The sequence below is a fragment of the Daucus carota genome, chromosome 4 (genome assembly GCF_001625215.2).
Source record: "Daucus carota subsp. sativus chromosome 4, DH1 v3.0, whole genome shotgun sequence".
Classification (NCBI taxonomy): domain Eukaryota; kingdom Viridiplantae; phylum Streptophyta; class Magnoliopsida; order Apiales; family Apiaceae; genus Daucus; species Daucus carota.
The window spans coordinates 49412104-49432088 of record NC_030384.2 but is presented as its reverse complement, the minus strand read 5'-3'; the positions used below and the strand labels follow the sequence as shown (position 1 = coordinate 49432088).

The 19985-nt window shown below is 35.4% G+C and overlaps 2 protein-coding genes and 1 non-coding gene across 3 annotated transcripts; all 3 read right to left on the bottom strand.

Moving 5' to 3' along the window:
- Positions 1-1142: 1142 nt before the first annotated feature.
- On the bottom strand, positions 1143-3698 carry LOC108215584 (glucan endo-1,3-beta-glucosidase 12). The gene is made up of 3 exons (XM_017388086.2): positions 3471-3698; positions 2066-3379; positions 1143-1418 (listed from the first exon to the last, which is right to left on the bottom strand). The coding sequence occupies exons 1-3, from the start codon at positions 3529-3531 to the stop codon at positions 1384-1386; spliced, it is 1410 nt and encodes a 469-aa protein (XP_017243575.1). The 5' UTR covers positions 3532-3698; the 3' UTR covers positions 1143-1383.
- Positions 3699-7009: 3311 nt separating this feature from the next.
- Positions 7010-15370, bottom strand: LOC108217531 (retrovirus-related Pol polyprotein from transposon TNT 1-94). Its single transcript, XM_064092317.1, has 9 exons — positions 14922-15370; positions 14108-14249; positions 13719-14015; positions 13479-13626; positions 12054-12995; positions 11697-11932; positions 11541-11614; positions 10600-10707; positions 7010-9557 (listed from the first exon to the last, which is right to left on the bottom strand). The coding sequence occupies exons 1-9, from the start codon at positions 14978-14980 to the stop codon at positions 7025-7027; spliced, it is 4539 nt and encodes a 1512-aa protein (XP_063948387.1). The 5' UTR covers positions 14981-15370; the 3' UTR covers positions 7010-7024.
- A 4135-nt stretch (positions 15371-19505) lies between these two features.
- Positions 19506-19589, bottom strand: TRNAL-CAA (transfer RNA leucine (anticodon CAA)). The gene has a single exon. It is a non-coding gene; the product is annotated as a tRNA-Leu (tRNA).
- Between the last annotated feature and the right edge of the window lie 396 nt (positions 19590-19985).

Genomic DNA, 19985 nt, shown 5'->3' with positions numbered 1-19985 from the left:
ACTGGCAGGTGGTAGTAAGATATTGCAGAGTCCAAATAATTTAGGTGATTATCGTTGCGTACAAGGCATTTGTACTCTGTAAGATCCTGAGATGTCATCATATATAGCTTTGCCATGATGTTTTCTTTGACTGTAATAACATTTTACTATCATTATTCTGAATCAGGCTTTGCGTCGGTGACACTGAAAAGGTAGTAAATTTCACGATTACGTCTATTATTACAGCTCATTGAAGCGCAATTTCTGCAAACATTATTAAGCAGGAGTATCTGTATTAATTTACAACCCGATTTTACTGGTAGGTCCTTAGAGCAACTCCAAGGGAACACCTCCCTTACCTATAATGAGCCTTCGTGGACGAAAATAGGGGTTAGAAGTAAAAATTCTTCACTCCAACCATCCTCTCCTTACCTAAAATTTTTAGGTGAGAGAAAACAAAACCCCTTCTTTTGGGATAGAAAAGTGAGCCCCTATTTCTTCCAACTCATCTCTTCCTCTCTCATTTTCTTTATTTTTTATTTTCCCTCCTTTTTTTATCTACCCCACCATAGTATAAATTTTAATAAAATATTTTTTTTTCAAATATAAGGATGATTATAGGGAATACCATTGGAGTAAAACAAGTTTTTGCTTACTTATATTTTAGGTAATCATTATTTTATTATATTTTAGGGGTCGAAAATAAGTAACACCATTGGGGTTGCTCTTAGAAACATTTGTTAATTACTGGACTCCACTTTTACTGAGTGGAGTTGAATCCCAACAGGAGACTAGGAAAACATGGCTCATAATCCGTGCTAAAAAGATCAAGTGGATGCAGCAGCCTAGACTGCAGGCTCCGCCGCAGAATTTAATGTCCAACAATCTTAGGCACCTATGTAGTGCTTTTAAATGTTTTTGACTTTTTTATGAATATTTTAATGAATTAAAATATTGTATTTATTTTTTATAAAAATTATATATCAAATAGAATCTTAGAATTAGAATTGAAATTTTGTGTTGAGTATGACTTGATTTTTTTTATAATTTCGTACGTGTCAAAAATCAAACATAGCTGAAATGAAACGATAAAAGCGTTTATAACCTTCATATTAAAAGCATGATCATAAACAAAACAAAAAAAAGGCATGATCATAAACAAATTTTACAGAAACAGATCAACATATATATCAAATCTAGCCAGCTACTACATAGTGCTGCAACATAATACTTGAGGCTGCAGATGAGTTATGCACATTAAGTCATTAAGCTAATACATCTGACATTAAGCTAATACATCTGATTTCCTCCTAATCTATAAATCTAATCACCCCAAAAATTGACAACTATCATGATAATTAGTCTAACCATTCTTCCTCTTCATTCTTCTGAATAGTCAGTGACTCAGTATCCAGTCGGAAATTCACACTTTCCAAACCCTGCAAAACAAACCATAACAAATTTCACTTAGAATAATAATTTAATAAATCACAAAGACAAAACATATTTGCATATTATCACCAAGTGGTCTTATATTGGGAAGCCCAATAAGTCTAGGCCCTATGTTTACATGTCCCCATATATCACATGCTGCCCATCCCCATACTCAAAACAATTTTCCACCCTCCACTTTTAACACCTTTTCTTGTGGGACCCAACTCCAGTAATATCCCATTGGATTCCCGCGTAATTTTATCTCATTCTTTGCATTATTACACAACATGCACAGAATCCAAGATGTATTGAAACAACAGTGCAATCTCCCTACATTAGTCAATATCCCCTCACTCTGCCCTAGATCTGCTGCTCCACCCACAAGGCCACAATTATAAAATACTCCTATATTTTTCACTGGTTTAAGGCTTAATTTATGGCTCATAGTAGAAGTATAGAACATGTATCACATAAAATGAGAATCGAAACTATTTGATTGTACAACGAATTTAATTAAAATATCTTGAGAATATATTGAGATTTATTTTGATTTTTAAATAAATTAGTAAAAAAAATTAAATAAATATTTGATATATAAAACATTGAGAATTAAATACTACGAAAAACTAAAGAGTAAAAATGAGCTACTTACTGGGAGGTTGAGTGACAACATAGCCAGCACCACCAAAAAAGCACGTGCCACCCACGCGCCCTTTCTTCTGATAATAACTGTTAAACGCAAACGACGCATGCGCCTCCAGCGTGTTAGGATCGTAACACGTGGACCCCGGCTGAATCGGATGGCAATCAGCCCCGCCCTCACCACAAGCGTAATCTAGACCTCCCTGCAGCTTATCTTTCCCCGCGTCCTTATTCGCCACACACCACGTCTGCCCATTCACACTCACCGTCATGTTCCCCACCGGCGTCGACACTCTCCGGCCACCCGTCACCGGCGCCCGTCCGTCGCGGTAACTTTTTAGCCCCTCCACGGTAAAAGGCACGTCGTAAACTTTTTTTTCATCCGGGTAAAAAAGGCCGTAGTTCCTCTCGGATGTGGGCCCGAACTTTTGGTTCTCGTTAAATAAAGCGAACAGATAAACGGTTAGATCTGCTTTGGGCCTCAAGGGGGTCCCACCGCCCGTTAGTACACGTCGGACTAAGTTGCCGTTATAACTCGCGGCGTTCTCGACGCTCGCGCCGATTTCGCTGACGTCACCTTTCGACGGCCATCCCGTCTCCGTGACAATGATGTTGACGTCGTCGTATTTCAACGCCGACATTGCCGCGAAAACGGCGTCGATTTGGGCGTCGAAGAGGCTGAAGTAACGGAGGCCGTTTCCGGCGTCGACCATGCCGGGGTTTGGCCGGAAAAGCGCGTAGTCAAGGGGAATGACGTCGGAGTTCGCCTCGTAGGCGAAAAACGGGTAGGCATTGACCATAAGATCCGACCCGGTTTGTCGGAGAAAATCCAGCATGGGTCGGATAACCGACCCGATTAGTTCGGGTTTGAACGACCCGGATGAGGCCGGGTACGAGTTCTGCAAAGCGGAGAGAGCTATGGGAGAGGAGACTTTGATGACCCTGTGGAGATTAAATTTAACGAGGGCATTATGGACATTTTGCATGGCGGGTACTAAAAACCGGGTCGTTTTCTTCGGGTCAACAAAGACCTCATTTCCGACGGCGATGGCCTCGATTTGGGTAGACGGGTGGTAAGCGACGACGTTTTGTCTGACCCATGACGTGGCAAAGGCCTGAGACTTGGCTGCGGAAACGAGAAGCTCGTTGGGGAGGTCAATGGTGACTTTAATGTCGGTGTTGGAGAGTGACTTGAGCACAGTCGGGTCGGAGTCATAGACTTTGACCCGGGTGAGCCCGTGGGTTTTGAGGAGATTGGTTACTTTGGTTGCGGAGGGGAGGTTGTTTGCTATGCGCCCGTAGTTCACTCCTACTGATCCACCATCTGTAATAAAAAAAAATCGATTAAATCGAGAAAATTAATTTATTTACGTGAATATGATAATGTGTGCGTGAACATGTAATGCAAGATGTACCTGAGAATGTGGCTAGGGAGATGAGGAATGTGATGAAGATGGAGAAGATGGTGTGTTTCATGGTGAGTGTTGGGAGAGAGTGACCTGGGGAGACAGTAGTGGTTGTGGGGAGGGGGTGAGTTTTTTATATACGGAGAGAGAGAGAGAGAGAGAGATGAGTTTAGAGTAACGGGCCAGAAATTAAGTAGACTAATCCACGATACCTGAACAACTCAACTCAAGTGAGATGGAGTCGAGCCAAGGTCAAATGTTCACAACGGTTCATTCTGCGAGGTCCTGCGGCCTGCGGGCTTATTACGATTTTAAATTAAAAATCGCTTGTTAAAAATAAATTCGAAATTGATTTAAATTAGTTGGATATTTTTAAATAATTATTTTATGTTTAAAAATCAGTCAAATAAATAATTCATTCAATTAATTTTTAATAATTCAAAATATCATCTATAATATCTTACATAAAAATTTATTTAAAATCCCGCATTTAGAGCAAGTCCAACGGCTGCCTTATTTAGTGTCCTAAGTCATAATATAGGGCATTTGATGAAAAAACTTGATCCAACAATATCCTAGTGATGCCTTATATCACTAGGACAACTCATTCAAGCCCTATTTTTGAGGCACTCTCTCTCCTTGTCCTATCCCATATTTTATAATAAATTTTTTACCAACACTCTCTTTCTTTCTATTTTATATTATGTTTTAATGATGAAAGTGAACTTTTAATAATAAAATATTAAACATATAGTGAAAATAAGACACATTGTTGGAGTTGAAGTTAGTAGAACATGATCCGCATGTTACCCTTTTAAATTTCTCCAGATAAGCTCGAGATTGCCTTGTCCATTGTATTTCAATTCTCGACTGCGGTTGATTGATTACTGAGATCGTTATAAATTAGGATTAGTGAAGATGCAGTGAGGTCGGTAGACGCATTAGATAGTGAACAATGACAACAATAACGCGTACTCGAAATAATACATGTTCCAGAAAAACTCATCTACCGACTCGTAAATGTGAATTAATTTTTGATGATACGTTTCATCAATTGTCCACAGTCCACACCCTATGGCAAAATAATAATAATAATAATAATAAAAATTGTCCACACCCAGGCGGCCAGACCCAGTTAGGCAGTCACAATTTTCTCACAATAATAAACTCTGCTTTTTATTTGAAATTTTACAAATTTACAATTTGTCAACATTTTCCGCAATCAGTAATGTATCTATTCTAATTTCTACAGAAAATGATTTCAGAAAAGCTAACTACGAGGCAACAATATCTATTCAACTACAGCAACAAGATGTAGCCAAGTAGAGTATCTCGTTAATTTGCATTATAAACTTAACTTTGCCAAGGAAAAAACTATTTACAAGTTACAGATAAGAAATTTACAGGGAAACAAAAAATGAAAAAGGAAACTATATATAAATAAAAAGGATCGGAGCCTATAAAAGAGCTTACTACCTTACAGTTGAGAGTCTTTGTGTCAAAACAGTGCTTCAACTTGTGCAGTTATCTACTAATCTTGTGCTCTTGGGTCAAAAATGTGCCTCTGGTGATGCACTTCTCTTGTAAATGTGTTGTAAAACTTGTTCTATAGTCAGCATTTGAAGCCATGACAAATTGTGATAAAAAGTACTCACGTGCCTCTGCAGATGATTTCCATATCACCTCTGCTTCATATGGTGTGTGCTTCTTCCTTTACCTTTCTCACTAAAGGGAAAAAAAACATAAATTAGCTTTGCACCGAGTTCGATTGCTATGCAACATCATTGTCCAGACATATAAGTGCTAGTATTTGCTAAAGGATATGATCCAATAGTGTTTCAAAGAAAAATATAATATAGGAAATATGCTAGACTGTTGCATGCAGATACATCCTAAATTCTTGCTAGAAACTCAAGTACTTCGACTTATTTAAACAAAAAAATTAATACTCGCGATCCTTCGTTTTAAATGTGCACTCACAATAGAAGCAACTCCCTTCCACGATAGAGCAAATAGCACTCACAGTTATTATTACAACAAATATTATGTAGCAATATTTCTTTGGTGTGTGAAACCCTGCCACACGTACTCCAGAGTCCAGAAGTTTGAGTACCGTAACTCTGTAAGGATGTGAAAGAAGATTGAACACCCCACCACCGATGAATATAAATGTAAACCAGATAAATATATGTATATTGCTTTAGGACTCCAAGAAGATTGTATACTGTATTTTGTTATGTTCTTCTGAAGCTTGCGCATCAGCTATTTATTGAGGCTATTCACAACCTTCTTTCCGTCCTTTCAGCAACCGCCTCATCACGTTAGCCACTTATCCACTTATCACATAATGCTATCTATTTGTTTCAACGTAAACCTATTTTATAGGTTAATTCAAAATGCATGGCTTAGTCAAAGCCACAAACTAACATCTCCCACTTGGCTACTTAGCCAAGATTTTGAAATGTTTACACACATCATATTATACTCCCACTTTTCGTGCGATCTATCTCAAGTATTTCTTAACCCCATCAAACTAACATGTTTGATAAATGTCTCGGCTGGAATTGCTTTTGTCAAAGAATCCGCAAGCAGTAGTAGGAATATAAGTCACTTTGACCTCTTCCTTTTCCACTACTATATCATAAATATAATGATATTGTATTTCTATATGTTGTCCTTTCGAACTGTTTGCACCACTATAAATCAAATCAATTGCTGATGTATTATCACAATAAATCTCAATGGGCCCGTTCATTAAATTGAGATTTAAATCCAATAAGAAACGTCTTATCCAGACAGCATGAGTAGCAGCCATACTACAAGCTATATACTCAGCTTCTTGTGTGTATCTTGCAACACACCCTTGTTTCTTACTGCCCCAACATACAGCAGCTCCACCTAAAATAAACAGGTGACCAGAAGTCGACTTTCCATCATCTTTATCTCCTCCTAAATCAGCATCGGAGTAACCAATAATATCAAGCGCGTCCGCTCTATAAACCAACTTGTGATGCAATGTACCTTTCAAGTACTTCATAATCCTCTTAACAGCTTCCCAATGAGCTTGACTAGGATTACTTTGGTACCTGCTAACTAGACTAACCGGATATGCCAAATCAGGTCTTGTGCACAACATAGCATACATTAAGCTTCCAACTGCTTCTGCATATGGTTTGTCTAGTAATTCTTGTCCCTCTTCGAGATCCTTATTCTTTGTTAATCGTTTCCCCATTACTAATGGAGTTGGCGCCGGACTGCAATTCTGCATCCCAAGACGATTAAGCACTTTACGAAGATACCTTTCTTGATTTAGGCTCAATGTTCTATTTTTTCTATCTTTTATGATTTCAATTCCTAGAACATATGACGCCTCACCCATGTCTTTCATCTCAAATTCACTACCAAGTTCCAACTTGATTTTATTCAACATCTCTATGTCATTTCCAGCCAATAATATGTCATCCACATACAATGACAATATCGCAAATGAGCTCCCACTTTTCAAAGTGTAAACACATCTATCTAATTTGTTAGATATGAAACCAAGTTGAATCATAGTATTATTAAATTACATTATTCTTTTCAATTGAATCAAGTTCATCTCTCATGGCATTCAACCATAATGTGGATTCTGGTGATTTCATTGCTTCAGTAAATGTTTTAGGATCTATCGGGTCACCAATTTCCATGTCTACTGAGAAACAAGACGCCTCAATATTGTACACATAATAGTCATCCATCCATGCAGGCGGTTCTCTTGTTCTCTTAACACCAATGATACTATTTGGCTCATTTTCACCAATCGTGTTATCACGAGGCAACTCTTTTGTATCATGATCATCATCTATTATTGACAAAGGATTTTGTTCTTCTATAATATCCTCTTGTTCTTCAGAATTTTCCAAGAAAGTAGCATCTCTACTTTCTATCATTCCTTTTTCCTTGTTATAGAATACATAACCTTTAGATGGTTCCGAATAACCAATGAAGTTACACTTCAAAGTTCTGAAATCCAACTTGTCTCTATTTTGATAAGGGATCATTACATGTGCAATGCATCCCCATTTTCTCATTTCACTTAGATCTGGTTTTCTTCCAGTCCATATTTCATAAGGGGTTGACTCAACAGATTTTGTGGGAATTCTATTTAATGTATAATTTGTAGTAAGCAATGCATCTCCCCAAAATCTTTTTGTTAGTCCCGAATGAGACAACAAACATCTCACAACATTTAATAATGTTCTATTTTTTCTTTCTGCCACCCCATTTTGTTGTGGTGTAAATGACATAGTCTTATGTCTTATTATTCCGTGTTCTTGACAATAGTTGTCAAATTCTGTAGAATTGTATTCTCCCCCTCTATCAGTTCTTAAAACTTTAATGTCTTTTCCAAGTTGTTTTTCGACTTCTGTCTTATATCTCTTAAAGCATTCAAAAGCTTCAGATTTTCTCGATATAAGATACACATAACAATATTTTGAATAATCATCAATGAATGTTATATAATATTCTTTATTAGCATGAGTTTTGTAACTCAATGGACCACAAATGTCTGAATGTATCAGACCCAAGAGTTCTGTAGCTCTTTGTCCTTCTTTAAAAGGTTTTCTTGTTATTTTTCCTTTTATGCAATGTTCACAAGGTGATTTATTCACTTCCATTCTTGATAACAAATTTTCTTTTATTATTTGTTCCATTTTATTTATTCCTGGATGTCCCAATCTATAATGCCACATGTCATACATGCATATATTATAAGACAAAGAGTAATCGGAAATAGCATTCTTATTCATTTCATTATCGATTACAACTGGAAGCTTGAACAATTCATGATCAGGTTCAAGCCTTCCCATAGCAAACACATTCTTGTCCCTACCAATAGAAACTCTACCATTATAGAATCGGACCTCCAAGCCATTCTTTGTCAGTGCATGAACTGAAATCAAGTTTCTTCTCATTCCCGGAGCATACAACACATTCTTGAGTACCATGATACTGTTCCCGACATCCAATTTATAGGTGCCAATTCCAACCACTTCAAGATAAGTGTTGTTGCCCATGAAAACTCTCTTTTCCCCTTTTTTCAATTCAGTGAATTCAGTGAGCCCATCTTTGGTTTTGGAAATATGGTGGGTAGCACCAGAGTCAATCCACCAACCACTAACGTCGGTAGCAACATGTGCGGCGTTGCATTCAATCACTCCCACAAACTCATATTTTTGTGGGCCACCTTTTTCTGGGCGTTTGTCACCACCCTTGTTTCCTTGCTTTTGGGTACAATTAGCCTTAAAATGGCCATACTTCCCACAAGTGTAGCAAGCATCTTGTGGAACCTTCTTCTGCCACTTTTGTGGCTTGAAGTTCTTCCCTTTTGAGGGACCAATTCTGTTTTGATTTTTGTGGTGATTTTTTGGATACCCACGAGCAATGTTAGATTCATCTTCTTGCACAATATTCAGCTCTGGCTCTTTTCTGCTATTCACCAAATCTTGCTCCACGGCAAGTGCACTTGGAAGATCATCAACCTTATTAATTTTCCCACTGTGCCTTAGAGTTGTTGCAACCATGTCCAAAGAGCGAGGCAAACTGTTTAATATCCCATCAATCTGCATATTTTCTGAAAGTTCATTACCAGCAGCTGCCAAGTCCTTGGCCATCACAATCATTTTGTTGCAGTGATCAATAACATTTTCATTTTCCTTCATTTTGCAAGTGTTGTACCTGTGCAGAAGGAGCTGCACATTCACCTCAGAAGTGGTGTCATACTTTTCTTTGATTGCATCCCACATATCTTTTGCAGTAGTGTAGACCTCAAAAACTTTAATGAGATTATCATCCATAAACATCAGCATGAGGCTTTTGGCTTTCTTGTCACACAGCTTCCATGTGTCAAATTCTTTCTTTTCAGCATCAGTAGCTTCTTTTCCCAATTTTGGTGCAGCCTCTTCAATTGCACTCTCTAGATTGTCATGGATTAATCCATATCGAATTTTCCGGCTCCACATATCATAGTTGGTGCCATTGAGCCTCTCTGTTTTGGCCAGTTCCGATGCAATCAATTTGCTCGCCATTTCTTTGTATCTTAAAACCCTAGCTCTGATACCAATGAAAGAAGATTGAACACCCCACCACCGATGAATATAAATGTAAACCAGATAAATATATGTATATTGCTTTAGGACTCCAAGAAGATTGTATACTGTATTTTGTTATGTTCTTCTGAAGCTTGCGCATCAGCTATTTATTGAGGCTATTCACAACCTTCTTTCCGTCCTTTCAGCAACCGCCTCATCACGTTAGCCACTTATCCACTTATCACATAAAGCTATCTATTTGTTTCAACGTAAACCTATTTTATAGGTTAATTCAAAATGCATGGCTAAGTCAAAGCCACAAAACCAACTCATAAATTAGATTTCCTTTTAGTAATTCTATTGCCCTCTTCTAACAAGTTCATAGCTGATGACTGACGAGAGCACCAACAACTAAGACAGCATGGGAACTTAGATGAGGGAAGATATTGCATTTTAAAAGAGCTACTTTCATTAGAGAAACTATCTACTGTGGCTGCTGCTTAGAAGAGAGAACAAGCAACTCAAAAACTATCTAGTGTGGCTGCTGCTTAGAAGTAGTGCTATAAAAGAACTGCCCTTCCACGGAGCAATATTTAAATCCAACAGTTTTTTCATTGTTGTAAGTTTCCTAAATGTCTTTTATTATCTTTCACAAACTCTTGATATTCTCAACTTCAACTAGATTGCAACATACCAACTGACAGACTTGCTATGAGAAACGTAAATAATGTAACATAAATAATCATTTATGACTGCATATCCGCAACCAGATACATAACTGAAAATAGTTACAAAGTGTAAAACTTACGTAAAAGCAACATAATATATAAGGTTATCTTGCGATATAAAATCAAACAGTAAAAACTTACTTGAGAACTTACATAATTTTATAAAATTAAGTTTTTATAGCAAATTAAAATGTAAGAACTTCTTTTAAGGTAGAAGCAACAATATTCTACTGAGACACACAACTAAAACCAATTCCTTAAAGTGCGGAATGAGCAACATAAATAAAGCACCCTTTATCCATTAACTTTATATTACTGGGAAATACGATAACTTACAAATTCGGGGATTCCGATTCTTGTCCTCTCTGCCCAGAATCAGTTGGTTGAAATCTATGTGGCCGTTGAGCTAGTCTCTGAATTAACTCGAGCACATGATTATAGATACTGCAAAGAATTGATTTGCTACACATGTCAAATTGTGGAATCTATAACAACTCACATTATATTGAGAAGAAATAGACAAACAGATGCGAAGATAAATGACAAACTCCTATGAAATATAAGGGTATGCTTGTGGGCATCAGAACCTAGTGGTGTGGAAGCTTTCTGCACCGGGTGTATGGCCCTTTAAACTCTTATACATTAAGACCCATTTCTCGGATTATTTTCTGCCCAAATTAACTGCTGTTCCCACAATGCAAATATTCTCCTACAAACCACTTTATTGTAGAACTAAACCTTATTAAGCAACCAAGTTATGTGCTAATTGATTCTTATAATCAAGCAACATTAATGATTTCCATGCATCAGTTGACTATATCCAGCAGCAATCCAAGACATTAGACATATTATTGTAGGTGCTTCACACATTGACTTCTGGACATAGTGCATATATCAACTACATGCCAGGACAGATCTCCCCGTAGTCATGTAAGCAGGAGCCGAATAGTCAAATGAACTTGAGGAAACTTTTGACTTTTAATTGGAAATGACCATCTACAATAAACTGAACTTACTCAATGGTAGCATGTTTCACAGCTCAATATGGGAAACTCCGAATCTTGTAAATTTTGTATGAGTGGAAAACATACAGCTACCACATAGACATAATCAAAACTAGAGTATTTAAGAAAATAAACAGTTGATACTAACAAAAAGTCACAAAAATGTAATTAGAAACAAAAATGGAACACAAAAATTGGTCAAGAATGCTAGCTACATATGTATAGACATAATAAATGGTTTACGAAAGTTATGAATGCCACTGCTCTACCTACCTTAGTCGGTGACGATTGCAGGCTGCGAAGAATGCAACAAAACCGTTTAAGATGCTCCGAACAGCTCGAAAGATCTAGAACAGAAACAATTTTGATGCAATTAGAACCATTTTATTAAATGCTCACAATAAATAACAAAAAGGTAAAGACTATAACCTGAGAAAAAAGGTCATTCCATAAAGTGCGCCACAAGGAAACCTCTGCGTTCACCGTAGCATCAGCAGTTGAAGCTAGCTGGAAGATGCTACTGATAAAGAACCATATATCTCCAATCATAGCATATACATTGCTAAATATATATACAATAAGATTGCATATCCCGAGAACAAGGCGAAGAGGAGCGTATAATATTTCCCAAAGAATCCAGAATATAGGGTACAAAAAGGAAGCCACTGCAATTCATTCAAATCAGTTAATAATTATTCTTTTCAGTAAATAATTTCATAAAATCCTTAAACTGAAACATTCAGATATGAATAAAGTGTTTATAAGTATACTGGCAGAATTACGCACCAATATTCCATAAAAGTGACAGTATAAACCACAGAGGCAACAATACAGTCTCAGCAAGGCTCTCCAGTAAACCAAAAGAAGACTCCGCTGTAACCCATATAAGCGTGCAGAAGCTCTCTGCTACCTGTGCAAACGTATCCAAAAAAGGAACAAGAAACTCCCACAACACCACAATAGGTCCAGCCACTGGCTGCGTGAGAACACGGAAGAAAGATCTAATGGTTCGCGAAGTCTTCAACAACCACTCAATAGCCTTCTGTGAATTTTGCAAAAATAACATTGTACCCAAGTACTTGATTCTTGATACCATCTCCCACGTATCAATCCAATCTAAGAGAGGCCCACAAAAATGTGATGCCATGGCCTTGAGAACAGGGACATTTTTATATAGATCATAGAAACCAATCAGAACGGTGACAATAGATATGAGCACGTACAGAGCTCTTACTAGAGGACACATCCATGGACGATAAAACTTGCAAAATACTGGGTAAGACTGAAAAAAGATAACCCATGAAGGAAGACCTGACTCTAACAACGTAAGTAGTCGCAAATCAGAAGTGATTATCTCCTTCAATTTAAATGGAAGGTCATGGTCATTAAACCGAAATAATATTAGAACATCCCTGTACTGGGTATCCTCAATAGCTTCTTCACAATCACTTGCATAACGGACATGGGAAGGTATTGGTGATGAAAAATTTTCATCATCTTCTTCCGAATATGTATCCACTCTAGATCCAGAACCAAAGGAGCTCATGACCTTTCGTCTTTTGTAAGGCCCGTCCTCAGGAGGTGGTGTGCGCGGTGTAAAACCTGATCTCTCCACAGTTGTTGGATATACACTAAAACTGCTACAAGGTGAGCATGGTGTTTCATCCACCTCATCATCTACATTGGTGGTCTCTGCGAAAAAATCTTGAGCGTCGTAGAAGACATCTCCTGTGAAAATTTCAAACAGCTATATGTATTAGACGATCAACCAGAAGTGTAAATATCTACAGAAAATTATTCCTTTGAGACCATGACAATAAATGAAATCTTATAACATATGAAGTACATATACGTCTTCTATACAGATCATTTTAGACTACAAACTCTCGAACCATTGGAGAAATCAACGCAAACTGCCTATCAAACCACAAAAATCATGCATCTTCCACGACCCGGGCAGGTTGGAAAATTTTAATAAGCAAAAGTCAGAAGGAATATATATATATATATATATATATATATATTTTATTTACTTTACTTTTAATTACAAAGTGCAGTCATAAAAAATATACACAAATAGAACCATGACATTTTCACATTTTTTCTAGTTAAGAGTGTCTTCATAAACATCAGATGGCATTCTAAGACCATGAACCAATGAGTTTTTTACTTTCTAATTTCTACAATAAGGAAAAAAAATGAAAATACTACCTATCGCACACTCTAGATGCTCCTTCAAACAAGCCCTCTCAGTAGGAGTCCCTGAGAACCATGCAGATATGCATTTAGCAGCTTGCCCTATACTCTCGAATTCCCATCTTGACATGAACTTGGCCTCGATAGCCAAAGATGTATCTGTCTGCAAATTGCATGAAAATGTATAATGATAGGAAGTGGCAGAGGCAGATTATCCATGGGAAAAAAAAATGCATAAGCAATTTGATTAGTTACCTGAAGTTCATTTAGGTAGTTGATACCGCGAACATCAGACCATGCAACTTCAAAGACAATAAAACCATACAAGGTCCCATGCAACTTACTATTTAAAATTAATGAGGTCCTCAGTTTTTCCACAGGCAACAAGGCTCTTTTCTTAGATAAGGAAGCAGCGTCAATTACTGAGAACCACTTTTTTAAGTTTATGGATTTGCTGGTATTTATTTTAGATGTACCCTTCCCTTCAAACAAACCTCCAATATCTCTTCTCTCCTTCTTTTTCCTAGTGTTCGCAAAGGGGGACAACCTAGACTGGTGATACACAGAAGACTTACATAAGTACGCAAACATCAGAACAAATATATATATGAAAAAAAAATAGGGCGACTTTCTATGCTAACAACCTTTGTGACCATCAGTTGCCATATGTGCGCAGGACGGGAGACGAGGTCTTCCAACCAAGGGCGGTTGTCCACCAAGACATAGAATTTTTTACTTTCAGGAGCCAGGAAAAGGTTAAGATGTGAAAGATAGGACTGCAAGTCCCTGCAATCAACAATAGTTCGATTTCAGTGAAGTCCGCACTCAAAAAAAATAAATAAATTATGAAATCAAGATTCCCTCTGCATTTTCCCTCAGCAATGCAACCACTATTGTCAAAGATCTTAATCAAGAATATAGATACTGTAAAAGTGTATTCAAGTCATCATTGTTGAATACGAAAAGATACAGTGTCATATGCTGCCTCAGGACGTTACTGGTCTCATGGCAATCATCAAAAATCGAATTCAGTTAGTTAATTTGCATCTACAATCGATTGCACATTCGACCAAATTAATCAAATCACATCCTTAACAATATTTTTGATTTATATTTAAACATACAGATCATGCAGCATACTATACTATGGTGGCCACTGGCCTCTCTCATCTCACAAACAATCAGCTTCTTAATTTGCAAATTAAAGTATTTACAAACTCAATACATGATAGCTACTATTCACATATAAAATGAAAACAGAGGGAATTAATTTGAAAATTTCGAAGCAAAAGTCAAAGGCTACCCAATTTCAAACAATTGATATAGAGATTTCAAGCGAGAGAGAGGGAGGGAGAGGGAGAGGGAGAGGGAGAGGGAGAGGGAGAGGGGGAGGGAGAGGAGAGAGAGAGAGAGAGAGAGAGAGAGAGAGGGAGGGAGATAGAGAGGGAGGGAGGGTACCCAATTTGAAGAGTTGTCAAGGGAGAAACAGAGCAGCTGCTGCACTTTCCCGTAGACATATATGATATATGTATGTAAGTATAGTAATTGAGAGGAATGGATGGAGAAGAGATCACCGGCGAACTTCATAACAGTTGAGAAGGAGAGGAGAGAGAGAAGGCGGTGGCGGGGAGACACGTGGACGGCGGAGATGTGAAGAGAGAGAAAGAGATCAACGGACAGGAACAGCGGAAGACACGCGGATCGAAGCGAAACCTAAATACGGGCGCAGAAACAGAAGAGGAGTCATTAAGAAGACAGATAGAAGTAATAACTACACTTCAATCTCTTTCAATCTCTCTCTCTCTCTCAAATCTCTCTCGACCTCTCTATCTACAACTCGGCATTATATAGCTACGTGCGCGTTAGTAACGTGTGTTTATAGCATGACTTTCTCTCTCTTGCTTAAGCTGGAAGCTAATGAGAGCATCTCCAAGATACTCTTCATTTAGACTCTTAACTTGAGATTTGAGGAGGGAGAACCAAAATGTTGCTCCAAGAGACTCTTAAGTGGCTCTTAAATCTTAAGAGCCTCTTGTTTCTCTCTCCTCTCTCTTCAAAGTTAAGAGCCACCACATGGCTCCTAACTTATTTTTTCACAATAAAAAAATCCTTCCCTCCAATCAACCTCCATCTTTCTCTCTCTTTTGTTATAATGAAGCTCAATACATGAATAAAATATGAAATAGAGAAGAAATGTAGAGAGTATTGTTGGAGTTTACACTCTTAACTTTGTCTTAAATTACTAAGAGCCACATTTTTTATATTATATTTAGGAGTCAACAAGGAAGCTCTTGAGATGCTCTGAGTTCGAGTCTTTGAAAAGCACTCGTCAGCGTTTGTATTTCTTTCTGGATAGATCAACTCTGTTTTCTTCTCTTGTCTCTACTCCCTTTCGTAAAATCTCGATAGATTAATATTTAAATACTCTTATTATCAAATAAATATTACTGATAATAACTAATAAATATTGTTTATCACTAATAGTACTATTTAATATGATAAATTGATATACTTTTATACTTTTTATCCCAGATGAAGTCATTGATTTTATTCATACAAATTACAATTTAAACTACATTGATCCATAATCATCTAATTTTTTTAAATAAAATAACACGCAATTTTTGTTTAAAAAATAACGAAATATAGATCTAGTTTATCTAATTAGATACGAGTTTGGTTGAAAATGTTCATTTATTCAAGTATCCAAGTATGAGAAAGAATTAAACGGAGACATAATGAGAACTTATTGAGGATTATCACCAGTAATTAAATTCATAATTGAATTCATAATCTAGAAATTATAGGCGTTTCGAGACAATATAGGTTAGTGAAAGAAAAAATCTACCAGACTTTAAGATGCAGTAAAGTCTTATGGTATTATTATTAATGTCCATTAATGTTTGATGAAAGGTAATGGGGCATATGCTTTTTGGATGCGGAATAGTAATTTTATGTAATTAATAAATTTGATTTTTGTTTTAAGTCTATGAAATAAATTGTAGTCAGATCAGATGTTGTTGGTCGTCCAGAATAATAAAATTATATTTAATTCATATTCCTAAATTGAAATATGAGTATAAAATTATCATTTTTTGTTGAATCCAATTTTAAAATTTGGCTTTATAAAAATATATATTTAATGATAGTTATAAATTTATTACTAATATAATATCTAATAAATTGTAAATAACTTATAAATTCAGCTCAGCAGATAGAATAATATTTCAATTATATATAATATATAATTTTTTTTAACTTAAAGCAAGCTACTGTATTATATGAAGAACTCAAGTATAAGCTTAATTCACGTCGTTCATGAAAAATTTCTTAAAATGATACAGAAAAGTACTGTACAGATTACTAGATTGAGATTGCTAAATTAGATGCTCGTATAATTTGTTGCTCACTTGTCACGTAATAACTTAATTAAAATAGCAGAAGGATTTTGCATGTGAGAAAAGTTTGATTCTATTTGTAACAAATAAAATAAAGGGGTTAATTATCAAGTTGGTCATTGAAATTAGTTTAATGTATCAAGTTGGTCACTGAACTCAAAACGATATCAAAATAGTCACTGAAGTGATCATAAATATCGAACAAGTATCTTGAAATATATGTTCAAGCACTAAAAATATTATTTATAAAGTTTTACACATTATTTTTAAATGTTACCACAACCAACTAAAAGGTTATGACTTCTAGTATTTAAAATAATATATTTATATTTTATCAAGTTTATTTATTATTTATATTCTATTATATAGTTATTTCTTTGTTTTAATTAAAAATAAATAATAAATAAACTTGATAAAATCTAAATATATTATTATAAATATTAGAAGTCATGACCTTTTACTTGGTTTTGGTAACATTCAAAAATAATGTGTAAAACTTTATAAATAATATTTTTACTACTTGAACTAATATTTCAAGGTAGTTGTGTGATATTTATGGCCACTTCAGTGACCATTTTGATACCGTTTTAAATTCAGTGATCAACTTGATACATTAAGCCACTTCAGTAACTAATTTGATAATTAACCCTTTTAGGTATTGAAAAAAAAAGTTCGCATACGTTATGGGGAAGTATAATTTCTTCTTTTCACAGAAATTCTAATCTCAAATTAGTTGTTTCTAACTTTCTACGCGTGTTTTACATAAATAATTTAATTATTTAATTTTAAAATTTTATTCTGAATAATAATTTTTATTTAGAAAAGAAAATTTTGACAATTAATTAATGTGACGGTCTTTATTATGTATTTGAAATATATATAAAAAGAGAGTTTACTATTTAATTGAGATGTGAGAAAATAAATCTAGTGTGTGAATTTTTTTAAATTCTTGTTGCTAGCTGCTACACCGGACTAAAGCATACAGCGCTCCAATGTGTCAGTTGTGTAGTAAAAGTTAGTTAACGTCAAATTTAAAGTCGATTGTCGTGACATTAGCGTGTCCTGCATCAAGTGGGAAATGCATCTATTCCAATTTCCAAGGAACAATACTTTTCACACGTTCAATAAAACAAGTGCTATTTTTAAAATATTTTAAGATCATACGGTTTATTTGATGAAATAAATATAAATTCTAATTTATTTGAGTTTTGTTATCATTTCTTTAGTATGCTTTTATATATATTTTGATGTGATTTAATGTTGTAATTTTTAAAATTTGATTTAATGATAATGGAGTGTACAATATAGTAATCATGATTTTTATCTGCAAATATAAGATTAATCAGTGATACGATTGTTTCATATGTGTTCGACTTGATTATTCTTTTGAATACTGTATTATTTTTCATCATTTGATTTTTTTTTCAAGAAGAACAATTGTAGCTATTTACGCATACTAAAGCTTGTGATAAACGTCCACAAATTTCTCACAAAATTTATATGAACGATAATGAAATGACCGACTCAGTATTTCCACTCCTGATAAATAAATTTTTAGCTTAAATATATAACAAATCGACATAAATATTTCGATTTGTGAAAAACCGATCAAAGGGAACAAGATCCGCGTTGTTATCATAGAAGAAGATAAAAAGAAGACGACAGAAGAAAGTGGTTACACTTTCTTTCAACGAACTACAACACATGAGCACTGCCCTTGTGCTTCCATTTGCAGATAAAGTGGAAGGAGATTTGGACTTATCTCAACACTCAATCCAACCGGTCGTTGTTTTATCATCATGGGTAGGTCCCTGTTAATTTTGTAATCGGGGAATATTTTATTTTGGCATAGTCGAAAACCGTTACTGAAATTATTAGAAAATATATTAAAATAATGAAAACCGAAATGGAGAAGAATGGCACAGCGAATTAGTCTAGCTGGCCCGTGGATATGAAATCAGTTGAACATGGTGTCAGAAATCTACGTCAATTATTGTTTGATTGTTTTTGATTTTCTTCATTTGGCTTTGGATTTGCTATAAAAAATAAAAAAAAACATAACCTAACCCTTGTTAATTTTTCATTTTTCAAAATTAAGTCTAAAAATACTTACTTCGAGAAAAAAAGTCTAAAAATACTTATTAATATGTTCTTATGAAAGTCGAAATATGAGATAATCTCATCCAAGATCTTAGAAACAAAAATATATATATATATATCCTCGATCCCCTTGCCACTGTCTATTTTTTTTTGAGAAAAATAATACTCTCTCTGTCCCTTTCATTTTTTTACGTTATTTTTTAGTACGTTTTTCCATCCTCATTTCAAATATACTTCCATAATACGCTCATTTTAAGATAAGTCTCAAAATGCATGCAAACAATGTCCGTAAACTATTGAGAAGAACGGAGGGAGTAGCATTCTTGTCATTGAATCTCAACTCTTATTTATATTGGAGTGTTTGATTTATCTTATTTTTATTAAATAACTGAGTATACACTATTTTTTTTAATGTCTAATTAAAAAAATATCACACATTGACTCTTTGTAAAAGATGTTATGAAGATAATTAGAGGAGTAGTTTCAATACAAGGACCAGCGAAAGAGCATGAATATGTATAAAGCGTAATTAAAAATGTAAAATTGTCAGAAGTGGGATTTGAACCCACGCCCTCTCTCGAAGACCAGAACTTGAGTCTGGCGCCTTAGACCACTCGGCCATCCTGACTGATGAATAAATTCTTGTACTTTTTGTTTTTAACACTTGCTACTTGCTAGAATCTGACCAAAAAACAGAAATGCTAGTAATCATTTCGGTAGTTTGTGAATTATTTTGATCCGGTCTTTGTTCTATAATTTCAATTTTGAAATGTTTTCTGATCTCAAGCTTTCTGCTGTAGTTTGGGAGAACACGGCTTTATATAATTTGTTCCAAAAATAAATTAGGAAAAAAGAGTCACCATCACATAACAAGATTAGAATCGAATATCACAATGGCTCAAAGCAGAAGACCTTAACCAACCACCTTTTACATCTGAACAGAATGCTCAATTTTGCAAAGCACTATCAAACTAATACGGCGACAAACCAGAAAGAATCAAAATCATAGACCACCGGATATGTA